This window comes from Stigmatopora nigra, chromosome 23 (assembly GCF_051989575.1).
Source record: "Stigmatopora nigra isolate UIUO_SnigA chromosome 23, RoL_Snig_1.1, whole genome shotgun sequence".
Taxonomy (NCBI): Eukaryota; Metazoa; Chordata; class Actinopteri; order Syngnathiformes; family Syngnathidae; genus Stigmatopora; species Stigmatopora nigra.
Genome location: NC_135530.1, coordinates 110,733 through 123,786, shown reverse-complemented (window position 1 = coordinate 123,786; position 13,054 = coordinate 110,733). Strand labels below are relative to the sequence as shown.

Below are 13,054 nucleotides of genomic sequence, written 5' to 3'. Positions count from 1 at the left end.
TTTCCGTGTGTTTTTTTGTTTTGTTTACGGCGTTCACTTCCTGAATTGAACCCGATGGAGATCATTTCTGGACCGAGCGACGTGCACGCTGGATGCATTCCGCCGCCCTCTCGTAGCATCTTAGCAATTAGCTTGATTGAGACGGAGATTTTTTTTTCAAACGCCAACCATTTGTTTCTTGGGGGGAAGCCGGCTAGACTTTTTTTTTGTCCGTGTGACATTTAACCTGGCGTGGGCACATTTGGGATACCCTCCCTCCCTGCCTCCCTGCCTCCCTCTCGCCGGGCCGGCCAATTCCGGGGCACCGTCCGTCCTATCCTCCTTTGATGTGGGTCGGGAAGAGCGGCGTCTGCCCCCAGACCGCCGGTTCAATTAGCCGGTGCGACCTTGACCGTGAAGGTCGGTGGGGAGCTGGGAAGGGCCGGGTAGGGAGGGAGGGATGGAGGGAGGGAGGGAGGGAGGGCAAAAGCCCGTCTTGCCGAGCGGCGAGGAAGACGGATGCGGCGCGCTCTTATCAGTACAGCTTGCCAGAGTTTTAAATTATTCATCCTCCTCCTCTTCTTCCTCTTCCTCTTGGTCCGCCTTTGCCGCCTTCCACATCTCCATCACACGGCTGCCCGCATCCGCCCGGGGAGCGGGCGGTCGCCACGGCAACCTTATCGCAGATCGCAGATTTGGGGCTCCAGAAATGAAATAAAAGAGGAAATTGGCTGTATTAGCATAAGAGGAGTCAGCCCGGAGTTGAATACACACATCACGGCCCCCGCCACGGCCCCCGCCACGGCCCCCGCCACGGCCCCCGCCACGGCCCCCGCCCCCTTCCTCTTCTCCTTATCTGATGCCAGCTATATATTTTTTTTAATTCCACTCTTCTTTGTTCCTTCGTGAAGAAGACGAATGCGTGGGGCGGTGGGCAAGCAAGGGGGGGGGGGTCTATCGGCTCTGACCGAGAAAAAAAAGCCACGGCGTCGGGTGATTGACAGCTCACTTTATTTCCCACCTCCTCGTTTCATTTGTTGGCAGGCAGGTGTTTATTTTTCCACGGCGTCTCCATCTTTGAGCGAATCTCACACAGCCGCCGCGTTTCGGGATCATTTCTTTATTTTTATTTTTTTTAACGACATTTGGCTTGAAGGCCCGCTGCTGTCCTGGCTGTATTGTGGCTAAATCAATAAAAAAGACAGATCTTAAATGATTTGATGGTGGGAAATGATGTGAATAGATCCTCCGGCAAAATAGGAAGTTGTTTGTGCAAATTCCAGCATTTGGGAGCACCCCCCTCCCAAACGCAGGCCCGGATGCCCCCCCCCCCCCCTAGTCCCGCCTCCTTCCCTAATTGAAGTTAAACAGCTGACAAATACGGCCCCCGCCCGCAGATGCTTCTAAATGTCAACATGCGCTCCCACTTAGATGGAGCGACAACCCCCCCCCCCCCCCCCCCCCTCCAGCCTGGGGGACAACGGCCAGTGTTTCTTATGCTAATGATGGCTTATCTTCCGCTGGCCTGCCCACGCTTTTTTGTGTTCCAAAATGGAGGGCGTCTGCAAGGTCTGGGGTTGGGGGGGCTCATTTTCCTGGCTACTTGCGTCTCCGCTCAGGTCAAGTCGTCAAAACTGATGACCAAGGATGTTAAAATGTTTTTGGCTAAACATCCAAAGCTAAGCTGTTCAAGTAAGGGACGACGCTCCAAAAGTCCAACATTTCAAATCTCACTGGACTTGTCGGGTGGTCCTCGCCCCGCGCGGCCTACGTGCGATTTCTCGCCGGCGCTGGCCCGCGGCGCCCACCCGCCCACGCGGCCACGGCAATCGGCGGGCGCCCGAGCGAGTCGAGCGATATTTGCCGGCGGCGTTCCCCGGCCCGGAGCAGATAAAGTCCGGGACGGCGTGGCGTCCCCGTGACGGTTCCGCCCGAGCGGCGTGGGCCAGGGTAGCGTCTTAAAGGGACGCGGCGGCTCCCGTCTCGGCGACAGCGGCGGCGGTCACGCTAGTCGGCCCACGGCGCTCCGGGCGGGCGCCCACGCCGTGTCTGTAGCCTGGGCTTGGACGCGGTCCTAGCGCGGCGGGCCTCAGATAGAACCTTTGGAACAAAGGCGATTGAGACAAGTGTTAAGCACAACAAGAAGGATGTGTTGACAATCTCCTGGCCTAGAAAGTCAAGGCGCCGTTTTCTTCCCATCTCCATCCCATTGAATGTTGTCCTCCAACCTTTGCCTTGGACCTTTCATTTTTTTTTGTTTTCTTTTTGTTTCTAGGCAGCCGCTTGCCCAAACCCGAGCTCAAATGGCGACTGCTCCCGAGCTACGGCCAGGCCTGCAGACAGGCGTCGACTTCGACGGCTTGCCGGCTGGCCAGTTTAAAGCCAGCGCCCAAAATGGAGGCCCACGACGATGACGGCGGAGCGATTAAGGTTAAGACTAAAAGCCAAGGAGGATGAAGAGGAGGAAGCGCCGGCACAAGATGGCGTCCACGCGCCAGCGCCCGACAATGGGATCGGGAGCCGGGTGGGCGCCGCTCCCAATTCCCATTGGCCGACGCGGCACCGGCGCGACAAACTGCTTTGCGAGCTGCGCGGGCGGGATTGGTCCCGCTCGCCGCCACGGCCGGCAAATGGATGGGAGGCGAGTGGACGGCGGAGATTGCGTCGGCGCCGCCGCCGCTTGCCAAACGGGCTTTTCTCCCAGCGTGGAGTGGGAGCGCCCCCGACCCACACTTTCCCTTGTCTTCTTTTCCCACTCCTCTTTGGTTCCGCTTACTTTTGAGAGTTTCAATGTTGCGCTGGGACTTGGAGGCGCGCTAACACGCCGGTGGACGCCGGTGGACGCCGCCTGCATCCGCTCCATCGTCCAATCTTGTCAGAGTGTCCAAAAGTTTAGCATCTGAAATTGGAGCCGGTGAAATTTGCCAAAAGCTGGGGCCTTTTGGGCCTTTTTGCTTCATTTGACGACAAAGCACGTACGCCAAAGTCAAGTCCCAAGCCTCAAATTCCGTACAGCCAGCTCCCACGGCGTTCCCCGTGCGCCTTCAGAAGAGACCAGGCCGTCCGAGATGTTTTGGGGCCCCGGCGCCGCCCGTGTTTGGGCCGGGCTTCCAACCGAGCGTGGCCGTGGCGCCGTCTTTGGCGGGCCTCAGACAAAACAAAAGTTGTCGCATCAAAGCTGGACTCCGGTCGACCTCCTCCAAAGCGCCCGAGAAGGGCCTCCGTACAAAAAGGGGCGAGCCGGCAACACGGGAGATCTCGAGCAGGTAGCGTCTGCTAAATGGGTTTTTCTTTTTGGTCCCACCGCCACGTTTGAAAGGAAAGTCGGGTGTCGCCTAATGGATGGGCGCAGATCTAATCTGGGACGCCCCTTCACTCTTCTTTGTCTTTCAGAAAATTCCACGCGGCGTGAAACTTCATCCGCCGCCGCCGCCACTCCTTCAATAATTCAGCGGCTGGCTCGGGACCGACGCTAGACGGAGGGCGGCCGCCGAGAGAGGCTTCCGAAGGGGGACGTGTCTTTCCGCGGAAGCCAACTTCCGGCCATCCACGCTAAAGGTGTTGTCGGCGATACGGCGTGGCCCGATTCCCGCTACTCCTTCCAAGATGGGAGGCAAGACTTACTATCCTATGTGGGTTCTTTTTTTTAAAGAAAAAATGCCTCACTATACTATATGTTATTTTCTTCCAGCTTTCGACAACGTGGCACTGACCCCAAGTCAGGAAAAGGGCAAGCCGATCTTGGCTCTTTGTCCTTTTGGCCGTAGTCAGTTGCAGGCCCCGGAGGACCTCGTTTTACCTGCAGCGGCATTTAATTCGACTTCGACCCTTGGTAAATAACCCCGTGACGCCCAAACAACACAATTGGAACTTGTGGCTTTCCTTATCCGACAGCTTCCCCACGCGGTCAAGGGTGAAACTGCGCCCAGACGACCATCGTGAAGTAGCTAGCCACCCATGCACCTCACGTACATTTATTTGAGGGAAATAAATGAGGGCGTCAGAGAGGATACAATTTTTATAGGGAGGGAGGGATAGGACTAGGCCCACTTGGTGTAAAAGTTCAAACGCTTCACTCTAAATGTGTTTTAGACAGCATGACCGGTGGCCACGGTTTCATTCTTATAGCGACACCAATTCAAAGGTCCCAACTTAGGACTCCTTTCCAGGCTATGTTTAATTAGGTATTGCTGGTAAGGAGTGTGTAAAAATGTCTCGTTTATAGCGATTTGAAAAGCCAATTCATATCATCAACCAAGTCCTTTGTCACGTGAAAAAAATAATCAGACAGCATTGATCGTGTAAGTTTTATTTCTCTGAATCTATCTTACAAACAAACGTGGCTGGAATTGCTGGATCCAAATACCCGTCCATCTCTCCTCAATTACCTGCAAAAAAGAAAGAAAGAAAGAAAATAAGCGCGTGGTTCAAAAAGACGCCAGGCTAAATGGGAGGGAGGCTACTGCTCGACTCAAAGCACACTGAAACCATCCTATCGTGTCTAATGTTTACAGCGTTACCTCCCGCCACTTTCAATTCCTGGATGGCGGCCAGAGTACAACAAGAACATTTCAGCGGCGAGGCCGACCGACCGACATGGTGGCGAGTACGGCGGCCACGACGACCACCACCAAAACACTTACAGAGCGGCGGCCCCGGAGATGATCTCGATCAGCTCCTTGGTGATGACGGCCTGCCGGGTGCGGTTGAAGGTCAGCGTCAGCTTGTCGATCATCTCGGCTGTGGCGGGGAGAAGAAGAAGAAAATAGGAAAAAATTCTTGGTGCCCGTCATTGGTTAGTCATCATTTTCTTTTTTTTCCCATTCCCCCGCTCACAAGCATTCTTGCTGGCGCTGTCCATGGCCGTCATCCTGGCGCTCTGCTCGCTGGTGGACGATTCCCGCATGGCCAAGTAGATGACGTTGACCATGGCAAACTCCTGGTAGCTCCTCAGCACGTCGGCGTCCACGTCGTCGTACACGCCCATGGTCTCTGAGGCGGACCACGCGGACGTTACGGTCGGGGGCCCGCCCACGCAGGGGCCCTCTGCTCCCGGAACTCACCCGCGTTGGCGACCACGTCGTTGGAGAAGAGGGGCTGCCGATCCGTCTTGTAGGAGATGACCGACCTGGCGGGAAAGGAGGACGTCTCAAGGCGGGACCAATTGGGATTTTTTTTTCCCCCCGGCTTCAGAAAACCGGGCAATTCCCACCTGAAGCGGTTGTAGACGACGGAGCCCTGATCAAACTCGTAGCCGGAGTTGAGCAGCTCGCCGGCGATGACCGACGCGTCCCCGAAAGTGGGCGGCTTGCGGCCCACCTCCTTGCAGTTGAGCATGATGTGCTTGCCGTGAGTCCTGGCCAGGCGAGACAGGCAAACGTTGGAGCGGGCGCCCGTGGCGGACACGACTCGGGGAGCGGCGGTGGCGGCGGCGCCGTACCGGTGCAGCAGCCCCCTGAGCTTGTCGCCCACGTTGATCACCATCACCTCCTTGCCGCCGCCGGTCAGGTTGGCGATCTCGTTCTTGATGGTCTTGGCCACGCCCGAGTGGATGGCGCCGCAGAGGCCGCGGTCGGACGTCACGCCGATGATCACGTGCTTGGACGCCTTGTCCTCGGGCGCCTTGATCTCCGCCTTCTCGTACAGAGCTGGGGGAAAAGCGGCCGCTATGGAATACTGGCGCAGACCCGGGAGAGGCGAGGGTCGGCGTACAGAGGGCTCCGGTGCCGTAGACCCGGGCGGGCTTGAGCTGCCTCTCAGCCCGAGCGTACTTGGCGGCCGCCACCATTTTCATGGACTTGGTGATCTTCTGGATGTTCTTGATGGACTTCAGGCGGATGGTGACTGCAGACAATGGATGCTCGCTTAGTTTGGAACTGCTCTACGGCCGTCAACTCCGACAACCGCTAAAATGGACTCCCCATATGCTGTTAGCCCACGAATACTCATGCGTGTATTCATCGGAGGAGCCAGTACATACACTATTGTGGTACGTATACTTATTGTATGTATGTGTGTGTGTGGTGGAGGGGAAATGACCATGGCCCAGCGCCATTGTCAATGGTGGCCGCCAGACCTAAAGTAGTAAGGGTCAAATAGGGTACACTTACTGTCCTTCAAGGTCGCCATGTTCCTGATCTGCCCACTGTTGAAAATCAAAAAAGGTATATTGTATTTGCGTGTCACGTCGACGTCACACTGTGCACAAGAAATACACGTCCGCAGTTTTCTCCGCGTCAAACTTTGCCGGGAGAGGCGGACGCCACCGAGACCGTTTCTGGGACATTCTGCGACTTTTGTCAATAATAACACAATCGATCCGATTGACTACTTTTATGAAGGTGAAACAAGCAACACAATGTCATCGGGTTAGTTAGCATTAGCCGCTGCCATTCATCGGTCGCGGCCTCCGCGGTTAACACGTCCTTTAGCTTCCAATAACGGCACAATCTTCGCACTCGACACACATTGTGCACTCACGGACAAAATCATTCAAATTTAGCTGTAAACCTATTGAACATAGTGGCGTTTTTTACCATTGTGGGGAGAACACCAATGCGCTAGTCCGGGCAAACATGGTCGCTGCTGCAATGAAGGTCAGACAGGCGCCACTGCGCGTGCGTACAAAAAGAGGATCCACACAGACGAATGATGCCTTCGCGAATTACACAGAAAATCGGAGGTTTGCCACTCGGTGTTTCTTACTGGTCAACTTTCAACTTGCTATGATACAGAAGCCTCCTGCGTCCATCCGAAAAGTCACAAAAAGGCCGTACAGTTCAAATGTCTTAATCCTAGTTTGTAGCAATGATCAACACTGTTAAAAGTGTCGAAAGGAAGATGGTTTCAGGATTACTATTTCAGGTTAAAATATATATTTGCATGTCATTTGGAGTGGAAACAATGTTTTGTCTCAAAGTAAAATTGTTTTTCGTAGTATGAGACAGCTACATGGAAAACAAAGATGGATATATTTTTCCCCCAGCAGAGGGCAAAATTCAGCCACTGGCTGTCCCAACATTAATATACGTATACACCAAAAATCTTTGCTCTTTTTCTGGTTCGTGTTTGTATAATTCAACTAACTGTACATCAGGGGTGCCCACCTGCGGTCCCAAGTGAGATTGTTTAGTCAAATATTCCGAATAACAGTTTACACGACGTCACCGCCGCTGTTACGTGATTTCGTGGCTTCGCTCGTGTTTGCCACAGGAGAAAGCCACGCCGAGGAAACGTGACTGAGCCAGGAGCGAGACAGACCAATTGGAGGACGCAGCGCACTGTGCGTCATCAGACGGGCGGGGCTGAAGCAGAAGGCGCGGCGCTTCGCGAGGGTTGGAGAAGCGAGCTGACGTTCGTGTGCGTTGCGACGGAAGCTTGTGTCCCCAACAAAACAGCCTGAACATTCATCAACCGCGCGGGTTTCGAGTCTCAAGGCTCCGGTAGGGAGGTCTTTTTTTGTTGTTCTTTTCAATCCAAGTGATAAGCGTGCGTTTTGCGTCGCAATCGTCGTAGTTTTGGGACGCCATCGCTGCCTGCGGTGACGCGTATTTACATAACCAGCTTTCCCCATTGCAACGTTCGTGGCGGGGCCGAAAACGTCCGACGACCAAACGGTAAAGTGTCGCTTGAAAACATGTCTTTTGGCCTCGCGCGGGCGTTTGTGTGACGAAAAGCTGAAATCGGCAGACTTTTTCCTTCTCTTTTTGCCCCTTTTGGAAAAACAAGTTATACAACGAGGCGGCCTCGTTTGCGAGTCGCGCCGGCCGGTCCTAGCGCCCGTCAAATTCCTTGCCCGCCCGACTCCGACCGACCGGATTCCCGCCCGGCCGCACTCTCTCCCTACCGCCCACTGACGGCCTTTCACGTCACATTGAGCGCCCTTCCTCTTCGCGACCAAATGGTTCCAACTCCGACACTTTCTATATTCTTCGTGGCCATGGAAAAGGTTTTATTAGAGCAAGGTTAAAGGCGGCACTTGTTGAAAGAGACTGCAGGAAATCCATCGTGGTGGCCCTTTTGCACCGGTGTCCCAGAAACCCCGAGGATCTTTGCCAGCGAACCCCAAGGATCTTAACCCAGGACCTCCATCCGTTGGAGTGATGGTGGTGAATACCATCCACTGGTTCAGGAAGGGCTTGCGGCTCCACGACAACCCGTCCCTCAAGGACTCCCTGCTGGGGGCCGACACCATCCGCTGCATCTACATCCTGGATCCATGGTTCGCCGGCTCTTCCAACGTGGGCATCAACAGGTGGAGGTGAGGGCCCCCCGTCATTTACTACTCGTTTCATCAAATGTACCCTGTATCAGCGCTCCCGCCCTCCACTTCATTCTAGTAGAGCTCTAGGGTCAAAGTATAAACCAAAAGAGGCATTTGTCAGGTGAACCACATGAATAGGTCATCCGTTTGGAGCAGCTCTTGGCGAATCGTGCGCGTGAGCCCCCTGGTGGTACGTGCAATGAATCGTCCTCCTTTGGCATCATGTGACAGACTATTTTTGGAATCCAGCGTGCACTTTTATGGCTAGAGTTTGGAAGAGCAAAAGGAATGGCCTCCGTTGTGAAATTGTCATTGTACTCGCCGTATAATGACAATAAAGCCATTCAATTGAATTGTACGGCGACGCAGCCACGCTTGACATCAATTGGCACTTGAATTGATGGTATGTCTCGGCAAAGGTGGACCCCCGGCGGGACACAGGCGGGTCAGTGTGTTAGTAGAACCCTTATACCTCCTCCCGTGACCCAATTCTAGACCATCACCCCCTCCCCCCTTGAATAATTGAACTCCAGCAAAGTACGGCGAAAGCTAATCCCAAAGGGGCCGGCGGTGCACAACTTTTCCACTGAATCAAACAGTTGTTGTTTTGGCCAGGGTTAGGAGCGGGGGCTGTTGCCGTGGCAACCATAGGGGAAGCTTCTAAAGGAGACTGGGAGAGAAGCCAACGTTGTCATCCTCTGTGTAGGTTTCTCTTGCAAAGTCTGGAGGACTTGGACTCCAACCTCCGCAAGCTCAACTCTCGTCTTTTTGTGATCCGGGGCCAGCCCACCGATGTCTTTCCCAGACTCTTTAAGGTAGGTTTTGTTTGGATTTTTTTCCCGTTTGTTTTGTGAACACCCCCGTCATACGCCCGGTATTGCGTCTCTCCAGGAGTGGAACATTTCCCGCCTGTCTTACGAGTACGACTCGGAGCCCTTCGGCAAGGAGCGCGACGCCGCCATCAAGAAGCTGGCCTCGGAGGCCGGCGTGGAGGTGACGGTGCGCATATCGCACACCCTCTACGACCTCGACAAGTAAGCCGACCGACGAACGGAAGGAAGCGGGCCGGCCGGCCCCTCGGCGGACGGAGCGCGGCTCAACTCCCGTCCCTCCCGCCTTCAGGATCATCGAGCTGAACGGCGGCCAGTCGCCGCTCACCTACAAGCGCTTCCAGACCCTGATCAGCCGCATGGAGGCGGTGGAGGTGCCCGCCGAGTTCATCACCGCCGACGTGATGGGCAAGTGCGCCACGCCGCTCTCCGACGACCACGACGACAAATTCGGGGTGCCGTCCCTGGAGGAGCTGGGTGAGCGGAGGCCCACGGCCAAGCCCCGGAGGCCGCCACTTGTATTTAGCGTGGCGCAAGCACTCACCTTTCGCTTCCCCCCGCCCGGCAGGTTTCGATACCGAGGGCTTGTCTTCGGCCGTGTGGCCCGGTGGCGAGTCGGAAGCCCTGACGCGGCTGGAGCGCCACCTGGAGAGAAAGGTGGGTGTCGTCCGGAGACCCGGGGCACCCGTCCGGAGAGCTTAGCTTTCCCCGGAGCCCCCGTTGACCCGGTTCTCGGTGTGGTGGTCCGCAGGCTTGGGTGGCCAACTTTGAGCGTCCGCGCATGAACGCCAATTCCCTGCTGGCCAGCCCCACCGGCCTCAGCCCCTACCTGCGCTTCGGATGCCTCTCCTCTCGCCTCTTCTACTTCAAGCTGACCGATCTCTACCGGAAGGTAGCGTCCGACCCCCTCCCCGGCCGGCCGGCCGGCCGGCCGGCGGCCCCCTCTCCGGCCGCAGGAGGAGGGGGGCCGTGTGGAAAGCGCCTGGCTTTTTTGCTCCCCAGGTGAAGAAGAACAGCTCCCCGCCGCTGTCGCTGTACGGCCAGCTGCTGTGGCGCGAGTTCTTCTACACGGCGGCCACCAACAACCCGTGCTTCGACAAGATGGAGAGCAACCCCATCTGCGTGCAGATCCCCTGGGACCGCAACGCCGAGGCGCTGGCCAAGTGGGCCGAGGGGCGCACCGGCTTCCCCTGGATCGACGCCATCATGACGCAGCTGCGGCAGGAGGGATGGATCCACCACTTGGCCCGCCACGCCGTGGCCTGCTTCCTGACGCGTGGAGATCTGTGGATCAGCTGGGAGGAGGGCATGAAGGTGGGCGCCCCCGTGGGGGATGGGGGGGGGGGGCTGTGGCCTTTGCTCGCCGGGGAGTCATTTCGGGGCACTTCTGGCTTGGAGAGCTGGCATTTCTCCTTTCCTTCTCCCACAACCCCACCCCCCGGTCCTCTTAACGGGTTTCCATCTTCCGCAGGTGTTCGAGGAACTCCTCCTGGACGCCGACTGGAGCGTGAACGCCGGCAGCTGGATGTGGCTGTCGTGCAGCTCCTTCTTCCAGCAGTTCTTCCACTGCTACTGCCCGGTGGTGTTTGGCCGGCGCACCGACCCCAACGGCGACTACATCCGCCGCTACCTGCCCGTGCTGCGCGGCTTCCCGGCCAAGTACATCTACGAGCCGTGGAACGCGCCCGAGGCGGCGCAGAAGGCGGCGCGCTGCATCGTGGGCGTGCACTACCCCAAGCCCATGGTGCACCACGCCGAGGCCAGTCGCCTCAACATCGAGCGCATGAAGCAGATCTACCAGCAGCTGTCCTGCTACAGAGGCCTGGGTGAGTGAGCCGCCATACAAAAGCCCCCCCCACCCCACCCTCAATAGGGCCAGATTTATCCCATCTGCCGTCGGATGTTCCATCCAGCGACCTAACGGCCTTGCCGTCATTCACGCGCGTCCTCAAGGTCTCCTGGCGTCCGTTCCCGCCACCCCCGCCGCCGCCGCCGTGGGAAACAATAAGCCCCCTTCGGACGTGGTGGGATACTCTGGCGAAGGTCCCGGCGATACGAGCGCCGCCGCGTCTTCCGGTGAGTCAAATGGTCAAAAGTCTGTGCTTAGATTGGCAACAATTGAAATAGGTGCAACATTTGAAATAGGTGGCCAAAAAAAGTGTCTTGAACTGGCGACACTGGGTCGGGGGAGGCCAATTTGGGTGCAGCTTTTTGCTCCGAGTCATCCGGCGCCGAGCGACGCAGATAAAAGTCGAATGGGCGGGGGTTGGGCCAACGTGGCTGGCTGGGCTTTGGTGACCAGGGAAGAAGCCATTCCCCTGGGCTGTGCTGGCTGCTTCCAGGGAAAGTTGAGGGAGCGGGGGTTGGGCTGAAATGAGCACCACCTGAAGCCAATCCACTGATTGCACTCGCAGGACACTTAGTATTGTGGAAAGCGTTCCTCTTTCAAAGTTGAAACCAAAGCAGGCGTGGCCCTCTTCTTTACTATATTTAAGTTGGCCCTGCTTTAGAGAGATCAATTAGCCTAGCTAGCCTGTTTTTGGGAACAAGCAAACTCCACACAGAAACGTCCAAAGTTACAAAGTGCGTCCTTTCCGCTCAGGCTATCCCGTGATCCAGGCGGATTGGCAGGGCGCCAACGGCGGAAACGGCGCCGACGGTACCGTGATGTACCTGCAGGGAGACGCCCATGGCGGCGTGTCCACACATCAGCAAGGTACATCGCAATGCTAAAGGCGCCCGGGATGGCAAAGCTGACGGCGCTTTCTCCTTCCAGGCTACGTTAGCTCCAGTATGATATGCTTCCCTCAAGGCGACAACCGGCAGAGTCCCGCGCTGCACAAAGGTCAATGGCCGCTTGCAAAATGAAGGCCGAAAAGACGCTTTGTGCTGAGCCACGTGATTCTCAATTAGTTTTGTGTATTTTTTTTCCTCGCCAGGGCCGGAGCAGCACTCGGGCGGCGCGCCAACCGGCAGCAAGCGTCACTACGAGGACTGCGGAAACGGCAAAAACTCCAAAGTCCAGCGACACTAAGCGCCGGAGGTCCCGAAAAAAAAAAAAAAAAAAAAAGTGAGTGGCCTGAAACTCTTTGCCATGGATTGAATGGGACCGACTCGAGTGATCTGACACGTTTCCCCCCCCCTCCTTTTATTCCGTGTCGCAGGAACGTCGGCGCGGTGACGCCCAATATGTCACGAAAAAAAATGGCCACACCCCAGCGGATGGTCTCCCTTTTTTCTTCGGGGTTCAACTCCAAGAAAGTGGTCGTGTGTATATAAAGAATTTTCCAAAATGGACATCCATACATACAACTTGTACATATTTGACTATTGTATGTGTGCGTCCTCTCTTTTTGTGTAGCGTCATAGATCCATGATATATATTTTTGATATGATACTTGATGTTCCCTTTCCTTTGGGGAAAAACGCAAATCTTCCCAAGTCATTCATTTCCTCCTCTTCCAGCCCGTTGAACTACAAAGTGTTTCCGTGCTAGTTAACTGGTTTGCTTTTTGTCCCCCGCCCGTAGATTGATGATCACCATATAAGACTTTGTCCCCTCCCACCCACAACTGCTTGTAAATGTACTTTTTTCATTAAAATGACTTGAAAAAAAACTGGCGTTGCAGTCCTATTAGTTCTTTGGAGGTGAATATATACGATATTTTTTTTTCTGACAATAATGCACCTATTGAGATGAATGGTGTTTTTGGGTCACTGCGGCGGCCTAATGGGGCATTTCCCCTGATGCGCCACTCCGGCCCACCGGCAAAGGAAAATGACAGCATCCATTTGTTTTCCTTTTTGCGCGGCAATGGGTGGGCCGGGCCCGCCCCCCGACCCCGGCCAAGCACGTCGTCAATTAGCGTCGGTCACGCCGATTGGACACGCCCACGGCATCCAAGCCCAGACGCACGCTCCATTTTGTCACCCTGGCGACCAGACTGTGTCCCCGTCCATTTGACACACATTATGATTGCTC

The 13,054-nt window shown here is 55.9% G+C and overlaps 2 protein-coding genes and 1 long non-coding RNA gene across 6 annotated transcripts in view; 2 read left to right on the top strand and 1 right to left on the bottom strand.

Moving 5' to 3' along the window:
• The window catches only part of LOC144180952 (uncharacterized), a 42,670-nt gene extending 35,660 nt beyond the window's left edge, over window positions 1-7,010 (top strand). The window contains exons 4-7 of one of the 2 annotated variants that reach the window (XR_013324574.1): window positions 2,255-3,245; window positions 3,373-3,592; window positions 3,671-3,811; window positions 4,494-7,010. This is a non-coding gene — a long non-coding RNA (uncharacterized LOC144180952). The remainder of the gene's footprint in view (window positions 1-2,254; window positions 3,246-3,372; window positions 3,593-3,670; window positions 3,812-4,493) is intronic. The other variant, XR_013324575.1, reaches the window with a different exon arrangement.
• On the bottom strand, window positions 4,273-6,665 carry atp5f1c (ATP synthase F1 subunit gamma). 3 transcript variants are annotated; one of them, XM_077709125.1, is made up of 9 exons: window positions 6,516-6,665; window positions 6,090-6,124; window positions 5,692-5,823; window positions 5,420-5,627; window positions 5,192-5,335; window positions 5,043-5,107; window positions 4,816-4,971; window positions 4,623-4,719; window positions 4,273-4,518 (listed from the first exon to the last, which is right to left on the bottom strand). In XM_077709125.1, the coding sequence occupies exons 1-9, from the start codon at window positions 6,554-6,556 to the stop codon at window positions 4,512-4,514; spliced, it is 885 nt and encodes a 294-aa protein (XP_077565251.1). In that variant the 5' UTR covers window positions 6,557-6,665; the 3' UTR covers window positions 4,273-4,511. The 3 variants fall into 3 exon arrangements, with proteins under 3 accessions (XP_077565251.1, XP_077565253.1, XP_077565254.1); XM_077709127.1 differs by having other exon boundaries at window positions 4,273-4,367; window positions 6,516-6,664; XM_077709128.1 differs by lacking the exon at window positions 4,273-4,518 and having other exon boundaries at window positions 4,619-4,719; window positions 6,516-6,664.
• Window positions 7,011-7,280: 270 nt separating the features above from the next.
• LOC144180949 (cryptochrome-1-like) lies at window positions 7,281-12,511 on the top strand. The gene is made up of 13 exons (XM_077709122.1): window positions 7,281-8,239; window positions 8,949-9,057; window positions 9,134-9,276; window positions 9,365-9,549; window positions 9,641-9,729; window positions 9,824-9,964; window positions 10,075-10,386; window positions 10,544-10,898; window positions 11,026-11,148; window positions 11,675-11,788; window positions 11,849-11,917; window positions 12,012-12,142; window positions 12,237-12,511. The coding sequence occupies exons 1-12, from the start codon at window positions 8,082-8,084 to the stop codon at window positions 12,104-12,106; spliced, it is 1,893 nt and encodes a 630-aa protein (XP_077565248.1). The 5' UTR covers window positions 7,281-8,081; the 3' UTR covers window positions 12,107-12,142; window positions 12,237-12,511.
• Window positions 12,512-13,054: the final 543 nt, after the last annotated feature.